Below are 19,142 nucleotides of genomic sequence, written 5' to 3'. Positions count from 1 at the left end.
ACATTTCATAGCAAGATGTTAAACTTACGGAACATAGACAATTAACCACATACGCTCCACTCCATCATGAAATACAAATTAGTACTATTTAATTCTGTTATGTTATACATAATAATGTGACAAGACACATATTATTTCAAAATATCTAGTGTTAGGCAGTGACAACTTGATTGTGATTAATGATTCCTACTTTATACATTGGATACACCTGTGTAATGGTTTAATGATTTACTCCCATAATAATATGGGCTCATTTTGTGTGTAGAAATAATTGGTGCTGTGGTCATTTCCATAATGCCGGAAAACTCTAGTAAAATCCAGAACTTTGCAAATTTGTAAGTTTAGCAACATCAAACCAGGCATTGCATATAATTACCAAGCAGATTTTCAAATTGGCAACTATACCGTCTCATAATGGGGACTTGTCGGCAGTCCTGATTTTTCACCCAACAGCATATTATTTCAGGTCATTAAGGATCTGATTTAGAGTTTGGTGGGTGGAATACAGTGAGTCAGGGTGGTGAAGGAAATTACCTCTGCCATTGTGATGAACTACTGCCCACCAAATTTGGAGTGAACTGCCGGTCATCAGTTTACATTGAAACAAAATGTCGTCACAGTGGTTAATTTCAATTAATTTACATTTTGCTGGACAGCTGCTGTTCCTTTTGACAGACATTACCTAAACTTTTAATTTTATTTCTGTTTTTCCTAAACAATTTTTTGAAAATCAAAAAGCTAATGACCCCTACAACCTGGGAGTAAAATTACAAGTCCCATCACGATTAGTCTAATTAGCTTGCTAACTAGGCGTCGGTAAAAATCTCAAATATGTTCAAGAGGGTACATGAAGCATCTAGTTTTCATTAATTATAATTGAGAGCCAATTACATGAAATTAATGATTAGCATCTAGTGTAAAGTGAGTTACGGTTCTTTGTTGAAAGCAAATTTCATTTTTTGTTTGAACACATTTTGGCCTCTATCTTTGGTTAAATCAGAGTCAGGACACACATCAACAAAAATGCACTTGTAAAGAAATACAAAACACCTTGAAGATATAAAACAAAGACTGCTAAGTCCATTAGACAGCTTTGCATCTGTAAAAAAAAGTCCAGTGTCTATCGAGACAGGATGATCTGGGTAATCTGGAACCTAGTAGATGTCCATGGTCAATGTTCCCTCTAATTATTTTTCTCCGTGTGCGGTGACAACATTTTTGTGTGCCCACATTTCCTGACTGTGTGCGCATTTGAGAGTTGTGATGAGCCAAAGTGGAGTGATCATAGGCAGTGTGTTACTATGAGTGATGGCAGTTGCAACAGTACACGGCCAGACAGAAGGCAAAAGAACACTATACACTGTCAAATAACAATAGTAACAACATTTAGTTGCACAAATGATAAAAACTGCTGCAGAAGTGCTCTAGTGTTCAATAACTGGGAAGATGTATCAGTGAGTTAAATGGTAGCTACTGACATAAATGCTGATCAGCAGTGCTCGAGCCTAGGTAGGCTAATTTAGGGTCTGATTAGAGCTCAGCAGATGTGTTACACCACACACAAATGTGACGGATATCTCGTCTGCCATATGACTAGCGCATCTTAACCTATAGTACTTGTAATTTAGCGGACGGGATATCTCTCACATTTTTGATGGAGTAACCTGCCCACCGAACTCTAAATCAGGCCCCTAATCTTTTATGTACAGCACTAATAAATGGTAGGACTATGGTATCTAGCACTATATCAAAAGCAAGTTATCATTGTAAAGCTACATTCAAATGAAATTGCATGGTATGTGAAGAGTAAGTTCTGGAAGAAAAGTCTTGACTTATTACTGCATAAACCTGATCCTACTACTGTATAGAACTGACCCTACTGATCATTTTAGAGTGGGAACCTCATGGTGTTTGCACCAGGGCATTGTGTTTGTTTTGTTTTCCCTTTCAAAATCAGAAGAGAGACTCCCTGCACATTGACAAATCAAGTACCAAAGGAACCTCACAACAACAACTAAAAATGTCATGTCCAAAGACACCACAAACAGTTACAACATTGGTCTGCAAAAGAGGCTAAGCAGTGGTTGAAACAAATAAGGCATGTAGGTGCTAATATGAGGTTCGGGCATGTTGAGGCATGCACTGAGCACATTTTAGGTCTAGCTCAGGCCAGCTGCCTCTCAAACCTCATGTAAAAAAAAATCATAAATAAAATTACATAGTTATCAAATATTGTCAATTATTCTGAATGTGAACAAACCCAGAGTTCTCAATTAAGGTATCCCTCATGGCAAAATGCTTTCTCCTTCTTTATTCAATATCTTCATTCACACTCTGGCCCAATTGTTGAAGAACTGATCATTGGGGCTTTGAGGGACCAATCTAACACGTCTTTCCTAGTGCAGAGTTTACTGGTATGCTCAGGATGTCACAGATCTGCTTGAAATTAGATGCAGCAAAGACTGAGCTAGCAATTATTCCTGAGGGCGCATAGACGCCCCGGATTCTGTGGCCTGGCCTTCAATAATTGACCCCAGCCCTCCTTCTATACAACAATCTATTATTTAGGAACCTACCCTGATGCTAACTTATATTTGACCCTCATACTTCCAAGATTTCATGCATATATTTTTTCCATTTCAAAACTACATGAAATATTCTGACAGTCACACATATTAAATTTCATGCTCCTCTTATCAATGCACATGATCGTTCTCTCTGTCAAACGGTGATACATCCCTGAAACAATGTGGCTGTCTGTTTGATTTGCATGATTCCAAAGTACCAAAATAGTTCACCTTTCTTAAAACAATTGCATTAGCTTACAGTCCATTAAAGAGTTGTTATTAAGTTCAAAGTGCATAGAGCTGTTTTTCAACAGGTCCCACATTTTATTGCATGTAAATTGCGCTGGGACAGGCACCCCCTGAGTTGAATGATAAGTTTATCCTTACGATTCCTAGAACTTGTCACCCTCTGGAACAGTCCCTGTTCACATGTGCACATCTACTTCAAAAGAATTTTGGGACATATTATCAAGAACGGCGTTAAAATTATCGGCGCTTCAGCGGCAGGAAACTGCCGCTAAAGCGGTGACAATGGGCTTGAAAATATGCTCTTGTGAATTCCCATAGCAGGCCAGGTTCTGGTATTAACCTGGGCTGCTATGGGAATTCACAAGGGCATATTATCAAGCCCATTATTGCCGCTTTAGCGGCAGTTTCCTGCCGCTAAAGCGGCGATCATTTCATCGCCGTTCCTGATAATATGTCCCTGTGTTTTCCTGACAGGTCTCGTGCATCAATATATTTTCCTTCACCAATACTTTTTATTTGCAATTCATTATCTTGTTTTTTTAAATCCTTGTGTGCCTAAAATAGGCATCCAGGTTGTTGCAGTTTAAACCCAATAGTATATTTTCTTTGTACAACTAAGAATCATATTTCCCATTGTCTACATAACGACTGAAAAGGGTCTCTACACCTGTACTATGTACACATGGCTGCTAGGAAATACTACTACTGCTCAATGAAATTATATGCAATGACTATTTTCTTAATTTTAAAATTTGTATTACAATTATATGGCTGCCACGTTTGGGTGGTGTCTCTTTTCTTCTGTTTATTTGTGTGCATGTGCTTGTAATTTATATATATTTGTTTTAAATTGGCCATTGCACCAGCTCGCCAAGGCCACATTTTTGGGTTTTCTTGTCATTTTAAAATAATGTTCTTATTGTTTTCTGACTTAGTCAGTTATGTTTATGTGCATTTTTTAGGAAAACTGGTCGACATTTTAAAATGTATAAAATGTAACATTTCTCCATTTAACCATGTTCATAGGCCCCCTGTTAGAGAGAGCTGAGAGAAACAATAAATGCGTACCCTAGGGCCCTATAAAGTTATTTTGTTGAAGACAAAATGTTTTCTTTTGAGCAATTTGTGTAACAGAGCTTGCACCGGCCTTACTGTACCATTAGAGGGTGATTTGGGCTCACTTACAGGAAAGTTCAATGTTGCGAAGCAGGGGGTCAGTACCTGCATCGCAAAGGCACATAGTTTAAACATTTGTTAAACTTTGGGGAAGCCTGATGAGGGGTGAGAGACAGTCCTACATAAGTGTAGAACCATCCAAGTGCATTGTCTGAGCGCCTTAGTTTAATGGTTGATAATTGCTTTGTGCTCCCGTTTGACTTTTAAGTGCGCGCTCTCAAGACTGTGTGTGCACAGTAGGAAGGCAACATGTGTGTGGGTGCACAAGTGCGCACCTAAGAGGAAACATAATACATGATAAGTTTTATGGCAGGGCCTCTTGATTTTAACTCAGCAGGAGTCACATGAAGCTAAAAAGGCACTTGTTGTTCAGAACAATTTTCAATCACGCTTCCATCACAAACTTTATTTCAATGTTCAGAAGCAGCATTGGCTTTCTATAGACAAAGGCAATTACCAAACAGTACTCTGTTAGACCTGTGATCCTTAGAGTGGTCTTCCCCCAAAACGTTTTGCTTGCTTACCTCCTCTTGTTGCTATATCTTGTCAGCATCAGGACTCTGATGACTTTACCACTCCTAACCAGTGCTAAAGTACATGTGCTTCTCCCTTAAACATGGTGACATTGGTGAATACATGATTGGCATATTTAATTTACTTACTACTACTAAATGCCTTTTGTGAATACCAAAAGTCTCAAAGTTAGGATTTTGTCTCAGTTTAGTAGTAGTAAATTTAGGAGTCATAACTTTGCTACTACTAAATGCCTTCTGTGAATAACAAAAGTAGTAAATTTAGGATTTTATCCCAGATTAGTTCTGTAAATCGTCCGACAAATTTTTTGAGTTGTACTTTGTCGATTGTGGTGAGATTTTATGATAATTTAATTTGGGGACTATTTCATCTATCCTATCCCACCATAATCTTTCTTTTTAATTTAAAGTATTAAAACTGTGTTTTGTTCACATTAATGATTATTTATCATATATCTTTTTTCTTTACCTTATTCTTCATTTTCAGTGATGTGTTTACTTGAGTCTCAAAATCATCCCCTCCGTCATCCTATTCATTGAATTCATCCCAAAACCTTTGAAAGTCTGTTTGTTTATCATTACCTGAGTCTCTCTAAGATTTATATCTTCCTGTCTCTTTTTGCATCAGCCAATTTCCTTCCTGGTCTCTGAAGAGAATTGAATGCTCATTTATGAATGTATCCAATTGGCTAACTTGGGATACTGAAGGCATGAGATCCTTCTGTTTAGTCTAACCAGTGCTGGTGCTTGTTCTTAAGGAACTCCTGAAAGGAATTTTAACTTTTGCAACATGTGTCAGATACTCAGATGCATATTAGTGTATGTAAACTCTCCAGTTGTATCATGCTTTGTGGAACTAGGTTTGCCTGTACCTTAGTGGAGTTTAAATTAGGCTATTTCTCACCCTAAACAGAGGTGTGTATGAGTATTTGTTGTTCTATATCATTTTATCTTTGACTCTCACTTATGTGAGCTTTATGCACAAAAATATTACATGTGTTTGGCTTCTGCCTCACTATTCCAGGGCTCAAGGATGTCGGCAAATCATCTAATGCTTTAAAATGAGTTTAACCTCGTGGATGACGACTCATACCGGTAGACGTTATCCTTTTCTCACCATTGTTCCTACCCAAGCATTCTGAATTGTTGTGTTTTCCACTTCAGGTGATGTTGATAAGGTCAATTGATCTGGGGAAACAAATCTCGAAAATCATGGAGTATGCTTGGGTGTGATGTCCTTGTATCTACTTGCTGATTATTCATCCAGGCTTTCTCTGTAATGCAGAGACTTCTTTTCATCTTTCCTACATAAAGGTGTGCCTTGGGGCTTCAATAAGTGCTACCATAGAGGTGCCTCAGAGGGATTTTGCTGTGTACAAGTGACCATCTGCTGTGTGATTAGAGAAGACGGATCATTGGATTTTAACTGGTGCTTTATCCTGAGTTTTCATATACTGCCCCATCTAGCTTCCCTTCTGATATGTCTAGCATCTTTGCACTAGATGTCAATGAGATACGTTTGTGCAAGATTTTAATTTACCAAAGGAGGAGCTTCTGTTTCTGAAGTCTACCCTATTGTTTTCGAGTATATCTTTTTTCATCACACTATTTTCTAAGGTTGCATGAATTATTGTTTCGGGAGACTGAATTATTTATTCTATGCAATAGTCCCCTCAGTGGGTTTCAAATACTTCTACTGGTGTCTTTTTTCTAACCGTGGTAGTAGTTTTGTATGTGAGAGCGCATAGTGGCTGGATAAAGCTACACTCCTGTCACTTGCTGTATCTGTGCCTTCAAGGTGCCTGTCTGGCTATAGGGTACGCCTGACAATTGTTAGGCAGCCAGAAATGCAAGCCAGTGAATGGGCAGGCTGTTTGAACAGCTAAATTCCAACCAGCTTCTCCAAGGCCCTCTCATAAAGCTTAGTAGGCCTCCTTGGCTAATCTCACTTTAATGGGGCTGGCATTGGTTGGTGGTGCTTCAAGACGTACTCACACACCAGCACCATTAGTCCCTCTACATTTGACATTAACTGTGGGTACACTAGGAATGCTTACTAGTCAATCCATAATGGTGCTCTATAACTCTTGTATAAACAAAAAAGAGGAGTATCACCATAGGATCAGGTAGTGGTCCTAATTGAGAGTGGGGAGAGGAATGAAGTCAAAAGGAAATTGTTCCTTTTTTGAAGACCCCTCACTCACCAACCTGGTTGGTGACATGCTTCATCATCGGGGTCCCACCCGGACAGCCGAGTGCCATCCGGGTGTGCTGCGACACCTGAATTACAGTGGAGTGGGTAATTTTTGTGAGTGTAGTGCAAAAAGTGATTTAAAAATTGGCGCAGTATTCCTTCAATAAAACTTTAATATGAAGTTACTGGACAATAATAAAATCAAATCAAGATATCAGAGTAGGTGAAATTGACCGACTATATCTATGTGAAAGTGCTAGGGTCTACATGTTTCAACCTGTGTTGGAGATTCCCAGGTTTTCGTCAGGACCAAAAAGTGAAAGGAGAAAGAACCTGGGCGGTATGCACACGCTAATGTGCACCCAACCCTCGGCCCTCAGGACCTAACTGTAGCTCACAGTCAGGCAGATAAACATCCAGATTCTGGAGTCAGGAAAAAATGTAAGCTCAAAAAAGAGTAGGTTACGCCTCATAGGAAACGAGGACAGGCTGGTGCTTCCATGTTTGTTGCGACTGGAATGTGGAAAAAGCTGTTATGCCTAGTCCCTATCCTCTGGATCCTCGAGGGTCGTTCTATAACTCTTGACACTGTTGCAGTGGTTTTTGTCTTGGGTCACAATTTTTTTCCTCCTATTTTCATCAAATATTTAATTTCTTTTGACACTGACTTGACCCTCTGATGGATCTGGTATTGTGCCACTGAGGGGTTAAAAATGAAAGATTTGATATCCAAATTTCAATTGAGAATCAGTAATTTGATGACTAACTCACATATTAACAATTAGATTCTATTACTCTCAATACCAAACTATATAAATAAATAATTATGGGCCAGATGTACGACCGTTTTATTTTGCGCCTCGCAATTTGCGACTAATTCAAGTCACAAATTGCGAGGTGCTAAATAAAATGAGCAACAGTGTGCTTAACATTGTTCGCGATTCCCAATGAGGTCGCAAATTGCGATGCTCATTAATATTAATGAGCCTCTTGCAATTTGCGAGCCCATTGGGAATGACAGGCCCTCCCAGGAATGGTGGCCTGCTGGGCTTAGCAGACCATCATGTCTGGGACTGCTTTTAAATAAAGCATTTTTTTTCAAACGCAGCCCGTTTTCCTGAAAGGAAAACGGGATGCATTTAAAAAAAACAAAAAAGAAACGTTTTTGGTTTATTTTTAAGGGCAGGCAGTGGTCCCGGGGACAACTGCCTGCCCTTAAAACATATTTTGGCATGCATTTGCAAAGGGGAAGGGGTCCTTTGGGGACCTCTTTCCATTTGTGAATGCATTACCACCTACTTGAAGTTGGTGGTAATTGCGAGTGTTTTGTGACTGCAATTGCAGTCGCAAAACATTAGTACATGGTTTTGAGACTCACTATTTGGAAGGGAATGCTTTGACATGGCCCATGCTAGCCCAAATCTTCTAAAGAAATTTAGCCAAACTAAAACGATCCAAACCAATATTTCAGTTAAGGTAATATAAAACAAGAGCATTAGTTACTGATGATTTGAGATCTCCCTTTTTTGATTTTTCCCTGTCATTAATCAATAGATTGGAATGCACAATTAGGAGGCAATGGAAGATTCTCAAACATGAGCCCCTTTTTTCCTCTAAACGGGCAAGAAGTCTGAAAGATGCTTTGGTACATACACGCCCTAGAAACCAACCTGGAGAAGAAGTCCGCACTGTATTGAATACATGGGGCCTCCCCCCTGTCGTGGGACATTATCCGTGTGGGGGGTGCAGTGTGTGCCATTTAACCACCAGTACAAAAACGTTGAGCCTTGAACCAGGGAAACTATGGCAAAAGCTCAGTCACACCAATTGCAACCCTGGCAATGTTGTGTACTTAAATACATGTCCCTGTGATCTCAAATATGTAGTATAAGTGAGGCACCCCCCTAAAGGATATCTGCAAGGTCAGGGAAAAGGGGGGAAAAAGGGAACAATAATCAAAACTATGCAAAGATAGTATCCCTCTTGACCTATATCTCTTTCGCTTGTGGCTTTAATGCTGACATATAGGGCATATCAAAAAATGCTCTGCTACACAACTGTTTCATTAGAAGAATATACCTCAAAATTGACGGCGCATTTTCTACTACACAATCACATGCCTAATGATATCAGATGGACTATTATAGAACAACTTCGTGCGAATAGCGGACCACAGGGAGGCCTATTTGAGAAGGAACAACGGTGGATTTACCGCCTTTCCACCCACCGTCTAGGGCTCAATGAAGATATCCCTTGGGGCTCAGCAATGAAAAAATTATCATCTGGTGGGCCTTCTGAATACATGAACGGGGTGAATTGACCTTTCTAGTTTTCTGATATCAGACCCTTAATCCCTAGACTCATCAGGTTGATTTTGCCATCATGTAGTCCCTAATGATTGACTATTATTGAGTCCATTCTAATGATATCAGACCCCTACTCTTTAGTTTTTAAAGGTAGGCTTTCACTTTACCTTTACGAAGTCTCCAACGAGATAGAAAACGCGGGGGGTTGTAACATCCCTCGGGCCTGCAAATCCTTTCTTTTTTATTATTCTTATTTTTCTTATTTTGCCCGGCCTACTAACATGTCCCCCTTTTTTTGCTATTTAGTACATAAATGCGGGTTCTCATAATCGAGTCCGTAATCATGTTAAATTAGATCATTGAACAATTTCCCAGTATCTATTTACATCGAGAGCAGAGCCTTGGTACAATACAACTGGCCAAGATTTTTGTTTCCCTGTCCAATTTTGGGATAATAAATAAAGTTACTTTGTATTTGAAATATTACGGAGCAGGGTCCTTTAAACAACACACGCCGCCGTTCTGTGATGGCGATGACGCAATGCCGGCTCCGTAACGGCGATCACATGACCTGCCACAGAGGCATATGTACTTCTGCGTTGAGCACTCGAACCATCGTTCGGGCCACGGAAGTACCATAATTAGGTTGCCGGTGGGGAGCCGTCGAGGCGCAAGTACGTTTCTGCTTAGGCACAATCCCTAGGATCACTTTGTACCTCGGTTACTGGCTTTGACGCAATTTAGCCGTTAAAGCTATTTTAGGGCGTTTACTTGGGTTTCTCTTCGTTTGACAGATAACCTTTGACGTGAAGAGATCCCCTGCCGCAGTACCATGTAGCATCGTAATTCAAGTGAAGTACCTCAGCGCCATGATCTTGTATTTTATTCTGGTCCTGATGAAAGCTTTGCTGAGCTAGCGTTTAAAAGCAGAAACATGTCGACCTATTCACTTCAAAGGATACATTTGGTTCGAATTTATAACCATTAGTGTCCGATTCACTTGGTTTTAATGATCGTGTTCTGACCCTTCATTAAAGTTTCTTTGGAGATCAGTCCGCCATCTTTTAACTCACCATTCAATCAATTCTTTTGAGCACCATTTCACACGTCCGTTACATACCAGCTCCGCTGTAACTCAGGCGTGGTAGCACGCCAGGGAGACATTCGGTCTCCTTGGTGGAACCCTATAATGAAGCATGTCATCAACTATGTTGGTGAGTGAGGGTTCTACTTTTTAACAAAGGTTACTTCCCACCTTTTCACACACCCGTTCATTGTGTACCACCTTTCTTTGACTTGTTTGGCACCTGCAAATTTTGGTAACACCACCTTTGTATGTCATTTTACACTTTTAGTCACTCCTTTGTTGTTCAAGAGTTTACAATTAGGAGGCAAGTCATGAAAACCTCAGAGTCTATGATTTAGTTAAAAGTAATATTTTATAAAATATTTTAAAAGTAGTACATCAATAATAAACATTAGGATTGAAAGAACGCAAATGTATTTAATTAGCTTAAAGTTCCCATAAGATGACAAAAAGCTCTGGAAAGTTCAGCAAGGACATGAGCCATAACAGCTCCTAGGCAGTGTGCCATCGAGGAAGAATCCACAAATAGCGCATACACTGTATGCGACAGTCTGAAAGGAAAGCACATGAAATGCAGAAGTTCCCAAAGGAAGTGTCTAGTCAGGAAAGTAAAATAAGTTCCTCCAAAACCAGCAAAGTAATTCACAAACAATAGAACTATACATTTAATAAAAATAAATCGGTATTCTAATACCTTTTTAACTCATAAGCATTCAAATTTTTGGTATTTGCTGTATTTCAGGGATCACATGTCAGTATGGCACAGAACTACATTTGCAAAGTACTAACGTGTAAAATAATTTCATATAATTAAGTATTAATATTGTTTTAAATGATTTACATTAGTACATATATAAAGATCATAATCTGAAGGTTTCAGAACAATTGCACTAAATATGACTATACAGCACCATTTTTTTCTTGTCACTTTCATTGCACAATTTCCCACATGTAATGATGGAATTCAATATGAAACCTTTCAATGTCGCATGTAAATTTATCTAAATCAGGTTACATTTAATTAATTCTTCACACCAATCATTATTTTGATAGGAATGGTTAGAAATCTTGTAACACCTAAGTACATCACATTAACTTTCTGATATACATTTAATTAGCAACTAAAACTGGTGAAACTATGAACCTATATCGTGTTCCGTATTCGGAATGACACGAGAAGCGACGTCACCATGCATCATGAATCTGAGACTGTGTGACACACTTGGACCTTTTGGATATATGCACTACTATAGAGGACGTCGCAAGAAACAGAACCCCTTGTGAGTTGGAATTATCACCAGAATATAAGGATATACATAAAGAAAACGGATGTATGATGGTACAACGCGTACCGTTTCAACGCGTGCCTTTACAACGCGTCTTTAAAAACGCAAGTCGTTACAACGACTTGCGTTGTTTGGCGCGGATAGTGAATAGTATAATTTACTATTCTAACACCAGTCCCCGTGGATAGTAGGGAAGGTGTTGGAATAGTAAATATACTATTCTTTATCCTTTAGCGCCCTCCAGCGCAAGTCGTGGTTACGACTTGAGTTGTAAAGGACGCGTCGTAAAAGCACTGCGGGGTAACATCCGCGTTGAAAAGGATGTTCCCCAAAGAAAACATATCCTTAATAAAGTCGCCTGACAATTTCCATTGTAAGCGAGGAAACACGTGTCAGCTGTTTGAAGATCCAAGGAATGAAGGAAAAGAACAAGAACTTATTTTCCTTTGTTGAATTTTGTGCTCACACTCCGCATTTTGATAATCATTGTGACAATATTTTCATGTGCTGAGGATTTTCTTTTGTATAAACCTAGATTATTTCATCTATATGGTTCCATCCATCTAATAATAATAATAAAAACATTTATTAAGCGCCTGAATACACTAAGGACAGTGCGTCTCCGCGCTAGGATGCATTCCAACACGACTCCAACAAAAATCAAACCATGAAGAGGAGAAAGGAAAAAGGAGGAGAAACCCAGAAATAAATACTAATCTTCAGGAAACAGAAAGGTCTTCAGTTTCTGCCGGCACCTGGTTTCCGACGGTTCCATCCGCAACTCAGTAGGGAGTTTGTTCCAATGTTTGCTGGCCAAGAACCTGAAGGAACGCCCACCCATCCGTGCTTTATAAATGCGGGGTATCGAAAACTGCATACTGCCCATAGATCTCAAAAGGCGCTTTGGACGATAAATAGTTAACATCCTATGGAGGTAGGCCGAGCCCTTGCCGTGTGCAATACGATGGCTAATGCACATGGCCTTGAACCGGATGCGTTCTCGCATGGGGAGCCAGTGCAAGATCTGTAGCGCACGTCTTCTTCGGTAATTTTAGAACAAACCTGGCCGACGCATTTTGGACACATTGCAGCTGGTTCAGTCCCTTTTTACTGAGGCCACAGAGCAGGGCATTCCCATAATAAAGATGGGACGTGACCAGGGCATGGACTAAGGTTTTCCTATTAGTAATAGGTAGGAGATCCAAGATTTTACGCAGGACCTTCAATATGCCATAGCATTTCCCCGCCATCTTGCCTATGTGTTGGGAGTATGAGAGATTGGAATCCAAGATAACACCCAAGTTCTTCACAGTATTAGCAGGGGTGGGTGTAGGACCCAAGTAAGCGGGCCACCAGGCTGATGTCCAGATTGAAGGGGAGGAACCAATCACAAGAAGTTCGGTCTTATTCCCGTTCAGGCGGAGGCAGTTGCATTTCATCCAAGCTGCAAGTGCCACAAGACAAGCAGAAAAATTATCTGCCGTCTCCAACTGGGTTGTGAGATAGAGTTGCGTATCATCCGCATATGATACAATATCCACTCCATAAGATTCCACCATCCTGGCCAAGGGTTCCATATACAGATTAAACAGCACAGGGCTGAGAATGGAACCCTGCGGGACCCCTTGTTTTAAAGTTCGAGGCGTGGATCTAAAGGGGGGACAGTGTATTTGGAATTTTCTATCCACCAGGAAGGAGACCATCCATTCATGCGCCAGCCCGGCAACTCCCATCTCGCTCAGACGGGCAAGAAGTCTAGAGTGCGATACAGTATCAAATGCCGCACTCAAGTCCAGCAATATCAGTGCGGCGGTCTGTCCTTCATCCACTTTCTGGTGAAGTAATTCTGTGGAGAAAAGGAGGGCAGTTTCGGCGGAATGCTTCGCCCTAAAACCAGATTAGGAGGAGTGTAGGAGATGGTTATCCTCCACAAATTTAACCAACTGGTTATTAACCAATTTTTCCACTACTTTGGCACAGAACGGTAGGAGAGAAATGGGCCTAAGGTTGTCCAAATGAGAGATACTCAGGTTAGATTTCTTTTTAATCAGGACTACCTGAACGAGTTTCCATTCCTCAGGCACCTGCCTTTCTTGGAAGGAAAGGGAAGCCAGATTACCTATGTAGTTCCATAGGAGGAGAACATGGTTCCTAAGAATTTTAGGAGGAGCAACGTCCGTAGGGGATCCTGACTGGATGCTCATAATTATCTTTATGAGTTCCTCCCTCGGAGACATGCATTCTTAGTAGGCCCTTGGCCGATATCCCTAGCCGAAACTTCTTCAGCTGGACCCTGCTGGAAAGACACGTATATCTGCTCCACTTTGCTTACAAAATGATCGGCGATAGATTCGCATATCTCAGTGGAGACGAGATCTTTGGTCTCTATCCTAGTAAGTGCTGTGAGCTCCTTATAGATTGAGAAGAGCTCCTTGGAGGAGTTTTCAGCAGATTTCAGCAGATTCAATCCTCTCTTTGAAGAATAGTCTTTTTGCCTTATTAATCCACCCATGGTACTCCTTCAGACTGTTCTTATATGACTCTTTCCGGACATTGTCGTAGTCCAGTTTTTTACATCTAGCTTTAGCTGCACACAGTTTCTCGTTATACCAAGGTGCGGACCTAGTCCTACGTACTGGGGCTTTTAGATTCCATGGGGCCACCTTATCTAAAGCCTTAGATACCCATTCATCATACTCCTTCCTTGCTTCCTTAAAAGTTTTACTAAGTGGAGGCTTTCCCTGCATTAGCACAGATTCGAATGTCTCCTGACTAAATTTTTTCCAATTCCTGCGTTTAGGTAGGATAGGTCTCTTGAGTATTTCCCTTCTGGGTCTGCCTGTTATTATAAATGGAACGAGATAATGGTCAGACCACAGGGATCAAGAAGATGACCCGCCTGATGCGTTGGCATCTCACCCGAAAGAGTGAACATCAGGGATTTCAAAGAGGAAATCATGGATTGGGCCTCTGCACATTTCGCATCCTCAAAATGTAGGTTAAGGTCACCTAGTATAAGGAACCTACTATAGCGTAAGGCCGGTTGGATCACCGATTCCAATAGGCTTTCTGTAAACTGTGTAGAGCCCCCAGGGGGGCGATATATGAGATAGCCCATAATAGTACACTCAGGGGAGATTTTAATAGAAAAAAGGCCAGCTTCACAATTACTAATTTTTACTTTCTCCAATGAGCACTCAAACTTAGTATTATACACCATTGCAATGCCCCCCCCCTCTTTGGATCCCTCTATTGATTCTCAGCAGCCTGTATGCTGGTGGGAGGGCCTCCAAAATCTCAGGTGCCGAAGCTTCATCCAACCATGTCTCCGTTAAAAACACCAGATCTGGCTGGTGGTCAGTGAGGACATCATAGATGTCTAAGCTATGTTTTTTAAGTGAGCAGCAGTTTACTAAGAACCCCGTTAGTTGGTCCCCACTCTTAGTGTTCATCAGAGCTAGGGCAGGATTAAAATGGCACAGCCTGCACTTCTGCGCCCAATTTTCAGGTAGTATACTGTGCATACAGGCGACGTTAGATGTAGGGCGAAGACGAATCAGTTGGTCACTGGTGTACTTTATGTTTTTTACCGTCTTCCAAGAGTTGGTGGCAGGGGTTCTGGCCCCTAGCCGCGTTCGGTCGCGGACGGGCGCAGACAGGCTTGCCTTGTGCGCGCCTTTGGCGCGCACTCGGCGCGCCCGCTGCGCGGTCTCAGACCTGATGTCATTATATGGGGGTCGGATTGAGAAAACTAGAGCGCTAACCTGAGCGCTGAGGAGGCAGGAAGTGGAGGATTCCTCACCCTCCGCGCAAACGGCCACAATGGACGCGGCGGACCGGGGCGGAACCAAGAAGGAAAGCACAGATTGGTGAGAAACCAAATAAGCAGTAACTAACAATTTTAAAATATATCAACAGGTTTTAGCAGCACTATGTTAAAAGCGGAAATTCAATTCATTAAGATGCGGGCCCAATTCACCGCGTGAGCCTCCCCTTCACCCCCCCGCCCCCACACAGTGGTTGTCTTCGAGGATCGAGTGGAGGTGTCTGTCACTGCCACTGACAGAATTAGCATCCATCTAGCAATTTATCTGCGTGCTTTCACGATGGAGTAACTAAGTACTTCTCACATATTATTTCTCATGTCTCTTTACCATGTCATTAGTGCATGTTTATTTGCATGTTGCTAAAAATGTCTTATAATCGATTTGGATGTGTATCAAGGGACCTAGCTGCTTATCAGCTGCATCTACACCAAATCACCAAATACCAAGGGCCATATTATCAAGAACGGCATTAAACTTATCGCCACTTTAGCGGCAGGAAATTGCTGCTAAAGCGGCGATAATGGGCTTGATAATATTCCCTTGAGAATTCCAATAGAAGCCCATGTTTACACTAGAACCTGGGCTTCTATTGGAATTCTCAAGGGCACATTATCAAGCCCATTATCACTGCTTTAGCAGCAGTTTCCTGCCGCTAAAGTGGCAGCAATTTTTAGCGCCATTCTTGATAATTTGCTCCTAAGTACCTTACTGAACCTATAACTTGACATTGAGATTTTGGGTAAGTTACTTTGATGCCCCAATACCATCATATTGGACATTGTGTGGGATTACTGTGTATTTGGCTGGAGATTTCTAGTGGGGTTTTAGTTTTTGGGACCATCGACCTGGGCACTTACCAACCTGATTTTTTATGCTTGCACTTAGGAAAAATAAAACTGGGCATCATTTCCGCAAGGCCAGCTGAGAGTGCCCAAATTTTTCCCATGTAAAATATTATTTGTTTTGTAAAATCTTTACTGCTTAAGTGCATTGAATGTAATTCGGTTTATATCCTAGTCTTAGTATGTGCTAGTATCTTCATGTTTTCTTTCTGGTTCCTTATTTTTACTACCTTAATTACCTCTACTTTGTAAAATATAAATATTCCTTTAGAAGGTTTACTCTTTATACAATTATACTACCTGCTGAAATAACATTAAGTGCCCAACTACGAGTTTGAAGGTGCAGCCGCCACACTGCCAAACCTGCATGAGAACGGCCCGCCTTACTATGACTTTCTTAGTCGTTAGTGGATGGTTCCTTTGGTACTTCCACAGCAATGCCTATAAAATAGGCACCACAATGGGAATGTCAAAAGAAGTTTCAGCAGAGCATCGATTATGAAGTCCCACAGTCATGGCCAACATGGCCCTCTAGGGCCCCCTTTCTTTCATCACTGTCACTATTTTCATGGAGAAAAGACTTCCATGAAATCAGTGGCGGTGAGGAAAGTCGTCAAATGCTAGTTGGGACCACGGCGGTCCTGCCAAGCATATTACTGCCTCAAAACCGCTTCGCCAGGGAACGGTGGTTTCCTGGCGGAGTCGGCAGTCCCAAAGTGGCGCGATTGCCACGGTCATGAGGTGGTGCTCAGAAGACCGCCACCCTACCATGAGTCTGACAGTCCAAGGACTGCCAGACTCGTAATTAGGCCGTAACTGTTTGCCTTCCCTGACTTTGATGAGTCAACTAGACAAATCGATTGAATAAAGCTGTGTGACTTCTTGTGCGCCAGGTTATGTCAGGAGTGATCAGTGGGTTGAGTGTGGGAATCATTTACAATGGCAGAATAGGTATTCTTTGCACCTTTGGGGCCTCATCTCAAGTGGCGAAGTAATCTCAGTGGGGCCAGTAATAGAAGTTACTTCCAAATCAGGACTGTCAGTCTTACGGAAACTTTGCCTGCTGAAAGACAGCAAAATGTCAGGGTGAAATGCAGGAAAAATAAGGAAAAACTGCGGGATTTTGATGTAGTGATTCTCCATTTCTCAGTCAAGCCCCAAGGACCAACTCATGACCATGAGGTATTTCCTCCCCAACAAAAAATAGAGTTTCCCACGGTATCACTACTGGCAACTCTGGGGAGGAGGCCCTTATGAGCATGGGTGGCACACAAAGGCACGCAGGTAAGTGCACTTGACTCAACAGAAGAAGAAATATATGCAAATAACAATTTGTGCATTTCTGGTTATTAATTAAAATTCGTCCAATGTTTTTCAGGTCTTCTGACATCCCTTCGGAAATCCAAGAAGAAAATGGAATTAAATATAGATTCCGACTTTTTGCAAAGCACTGAAATTCAAAGAGTAAACGTAACAGATAGCACGAATTGGTATACTTTTAAAACGATAAAGGAATGACAATGTGTTAATCTAACAACTAGTAATTCGCCATACCATTTGAAAAATGTTGTCTTAATCCTCTGTACTCATCAGCTTTGCTATTTAGACAGGATGGCTCTAAAATGGCCCTAAAATGGCTCTAAGATGACTCTTTCTGTAGAGGCAAGGAAGTGAGTGAAACACTTCATCGTGAGCTCACACTATACTTTAGTAAAAAAGATCAGTCCTTTAACTAAGACCAGGAACTGGAAAATCCACACAAACAAATAAAAGTCCACTAGCATACCACCACCCTAACCATGGTACTATAATGAACAAAGGTTTAAGTGAAGAAGACACAGTGCAACAAATAGGCACAGTATTTGATACAGTTTTGTGTGAACACGTGTTTAGTGTGTGATGGTGGATGAAGGTGGATAAATGCCTTAATAGTGGCTTAGCCACGTGGAGACGGGAATGTGATTTTATTTTCTCCACAGATGAAGACTTTAATATATCATATGTCTCACTTTACTGACACATCGAGATAAGGTTAAAATAGGGAAAAGACAGTGGGGTCAATTCAGTCCAGAAGAATGAAAAATAGCTGTGACCATTCAGGCATTTAATTAGAGGCAGAAACGTGTTGACCAATCAATATAGGCATATAAAGTCATAACAAACCAAGCCCATTATCTTATCTCATTGTAGAAAGAGAGTCAACAATTACAGTTATTAATGATCCAGACAATGCATGTTTTAGCAGCAATAAGACCGTAGGACACTCAACATAAAAATCATAGCCACCCTGCATTATCAAAACCAAAAAGAGAGCTCTTAGAGAGCCCACATAGAGACATCAGTTGTTGGTTAGGAGTGACCCCACATGATGAGGCATGCCACCTATCATTGGAAAGGGATCTGCACCCCTTTTAAAGAAGCGCAAAACGTTTTGGACTCGTCTAACTAACCAGAAACATAAAAAAGTGACCAAACGGTTCGTTGGCCCTGGCACCCTTTAATTTCAAATTACCGTTTGAAGAATGTAGCAATAGCCATAATATCTCACAGGACTGTGACAGATTGTCTTGATTACTTATTAAAATACTTTCTTGAATTTAAATGATTGACAGCTGTAAAAATCATATTTTACAATGCAGCCCTTAATTGTGTTCTTCTACTTGTGAGTCTACATAAAACGTCTAGTCTGATGCTCTCCATAAAAGGAGCAGAGCCATGCTGGCAAAGGAGCCTGATGAGCAGGAGTGAACCTTTGCCAAAGGATCAGCAGTTGTGAGAGGGAATCCATTGAGTGACATGACTCCACCAACTACAGAAGATTGGCAGTTTGTGACTGTGTAAGAGAGGGAGTGTGTATGCTTTCATTCTTTTGAGCTGGTTTGTAACACTAACGCCCACACCCAGTGGCATATCAAGGACGCCATGGACAATATTGCAAGCATGGATGATGGGCCCTTACCCCACCATCAAACATACACAAAACACTAAGAGCCAGATTTATCAAAGGATTGCATTGCCCTTGAATCATGCAAGGCGACCCAAGGGCAATGCAATCCTTAAGTCAGATTTGCCAAG

The 19,142-nt window shown here is 41.1% G+C and overlaps 1 protein-coding gene across 1 annotated transcript in view; it reads left to right on the top strand.

The window, feature by feature from the left end:
* Positions 1-18,669, top strand: part of LOC144769926 (dihydrofolate reductase-like) — a 145,013-nt gene extending 126,344 nt beyond the window's left edge. The window contains exon 8 of the mRNA XM_078654121.1: positions 17,446-18,669. Coding sequence (XP_078510247.1) covers positions 17,446-17,521 — 76 coding nt within the window. The 3' untranslated portion in view covers positions 17,522-18,669. The remainder of the gene's footprint in view (positions 1-17,445) is intronic.
* Positions 18,670-19,142: the final 473 nt, after the last annotated feature.

Source organism: Lissotriton helveticus, chromosome 1_1 (genome assembly GCF_964261635.1).
Source record: "Lissotriton helveticus chromosome 1_1, aLisHel1.1, whole genome shotgun sequence".
In the NCBI taxonomy this organism is placed as follows: Eukaryota; Metazoa; Chordata; class Amphibia; order Caudata; family Salamandridae; genus Lissotriton; species Lissotriton helveticus.
This window is presented reverse-complemented; position numbering and strand designations above follow the sequence as displayed.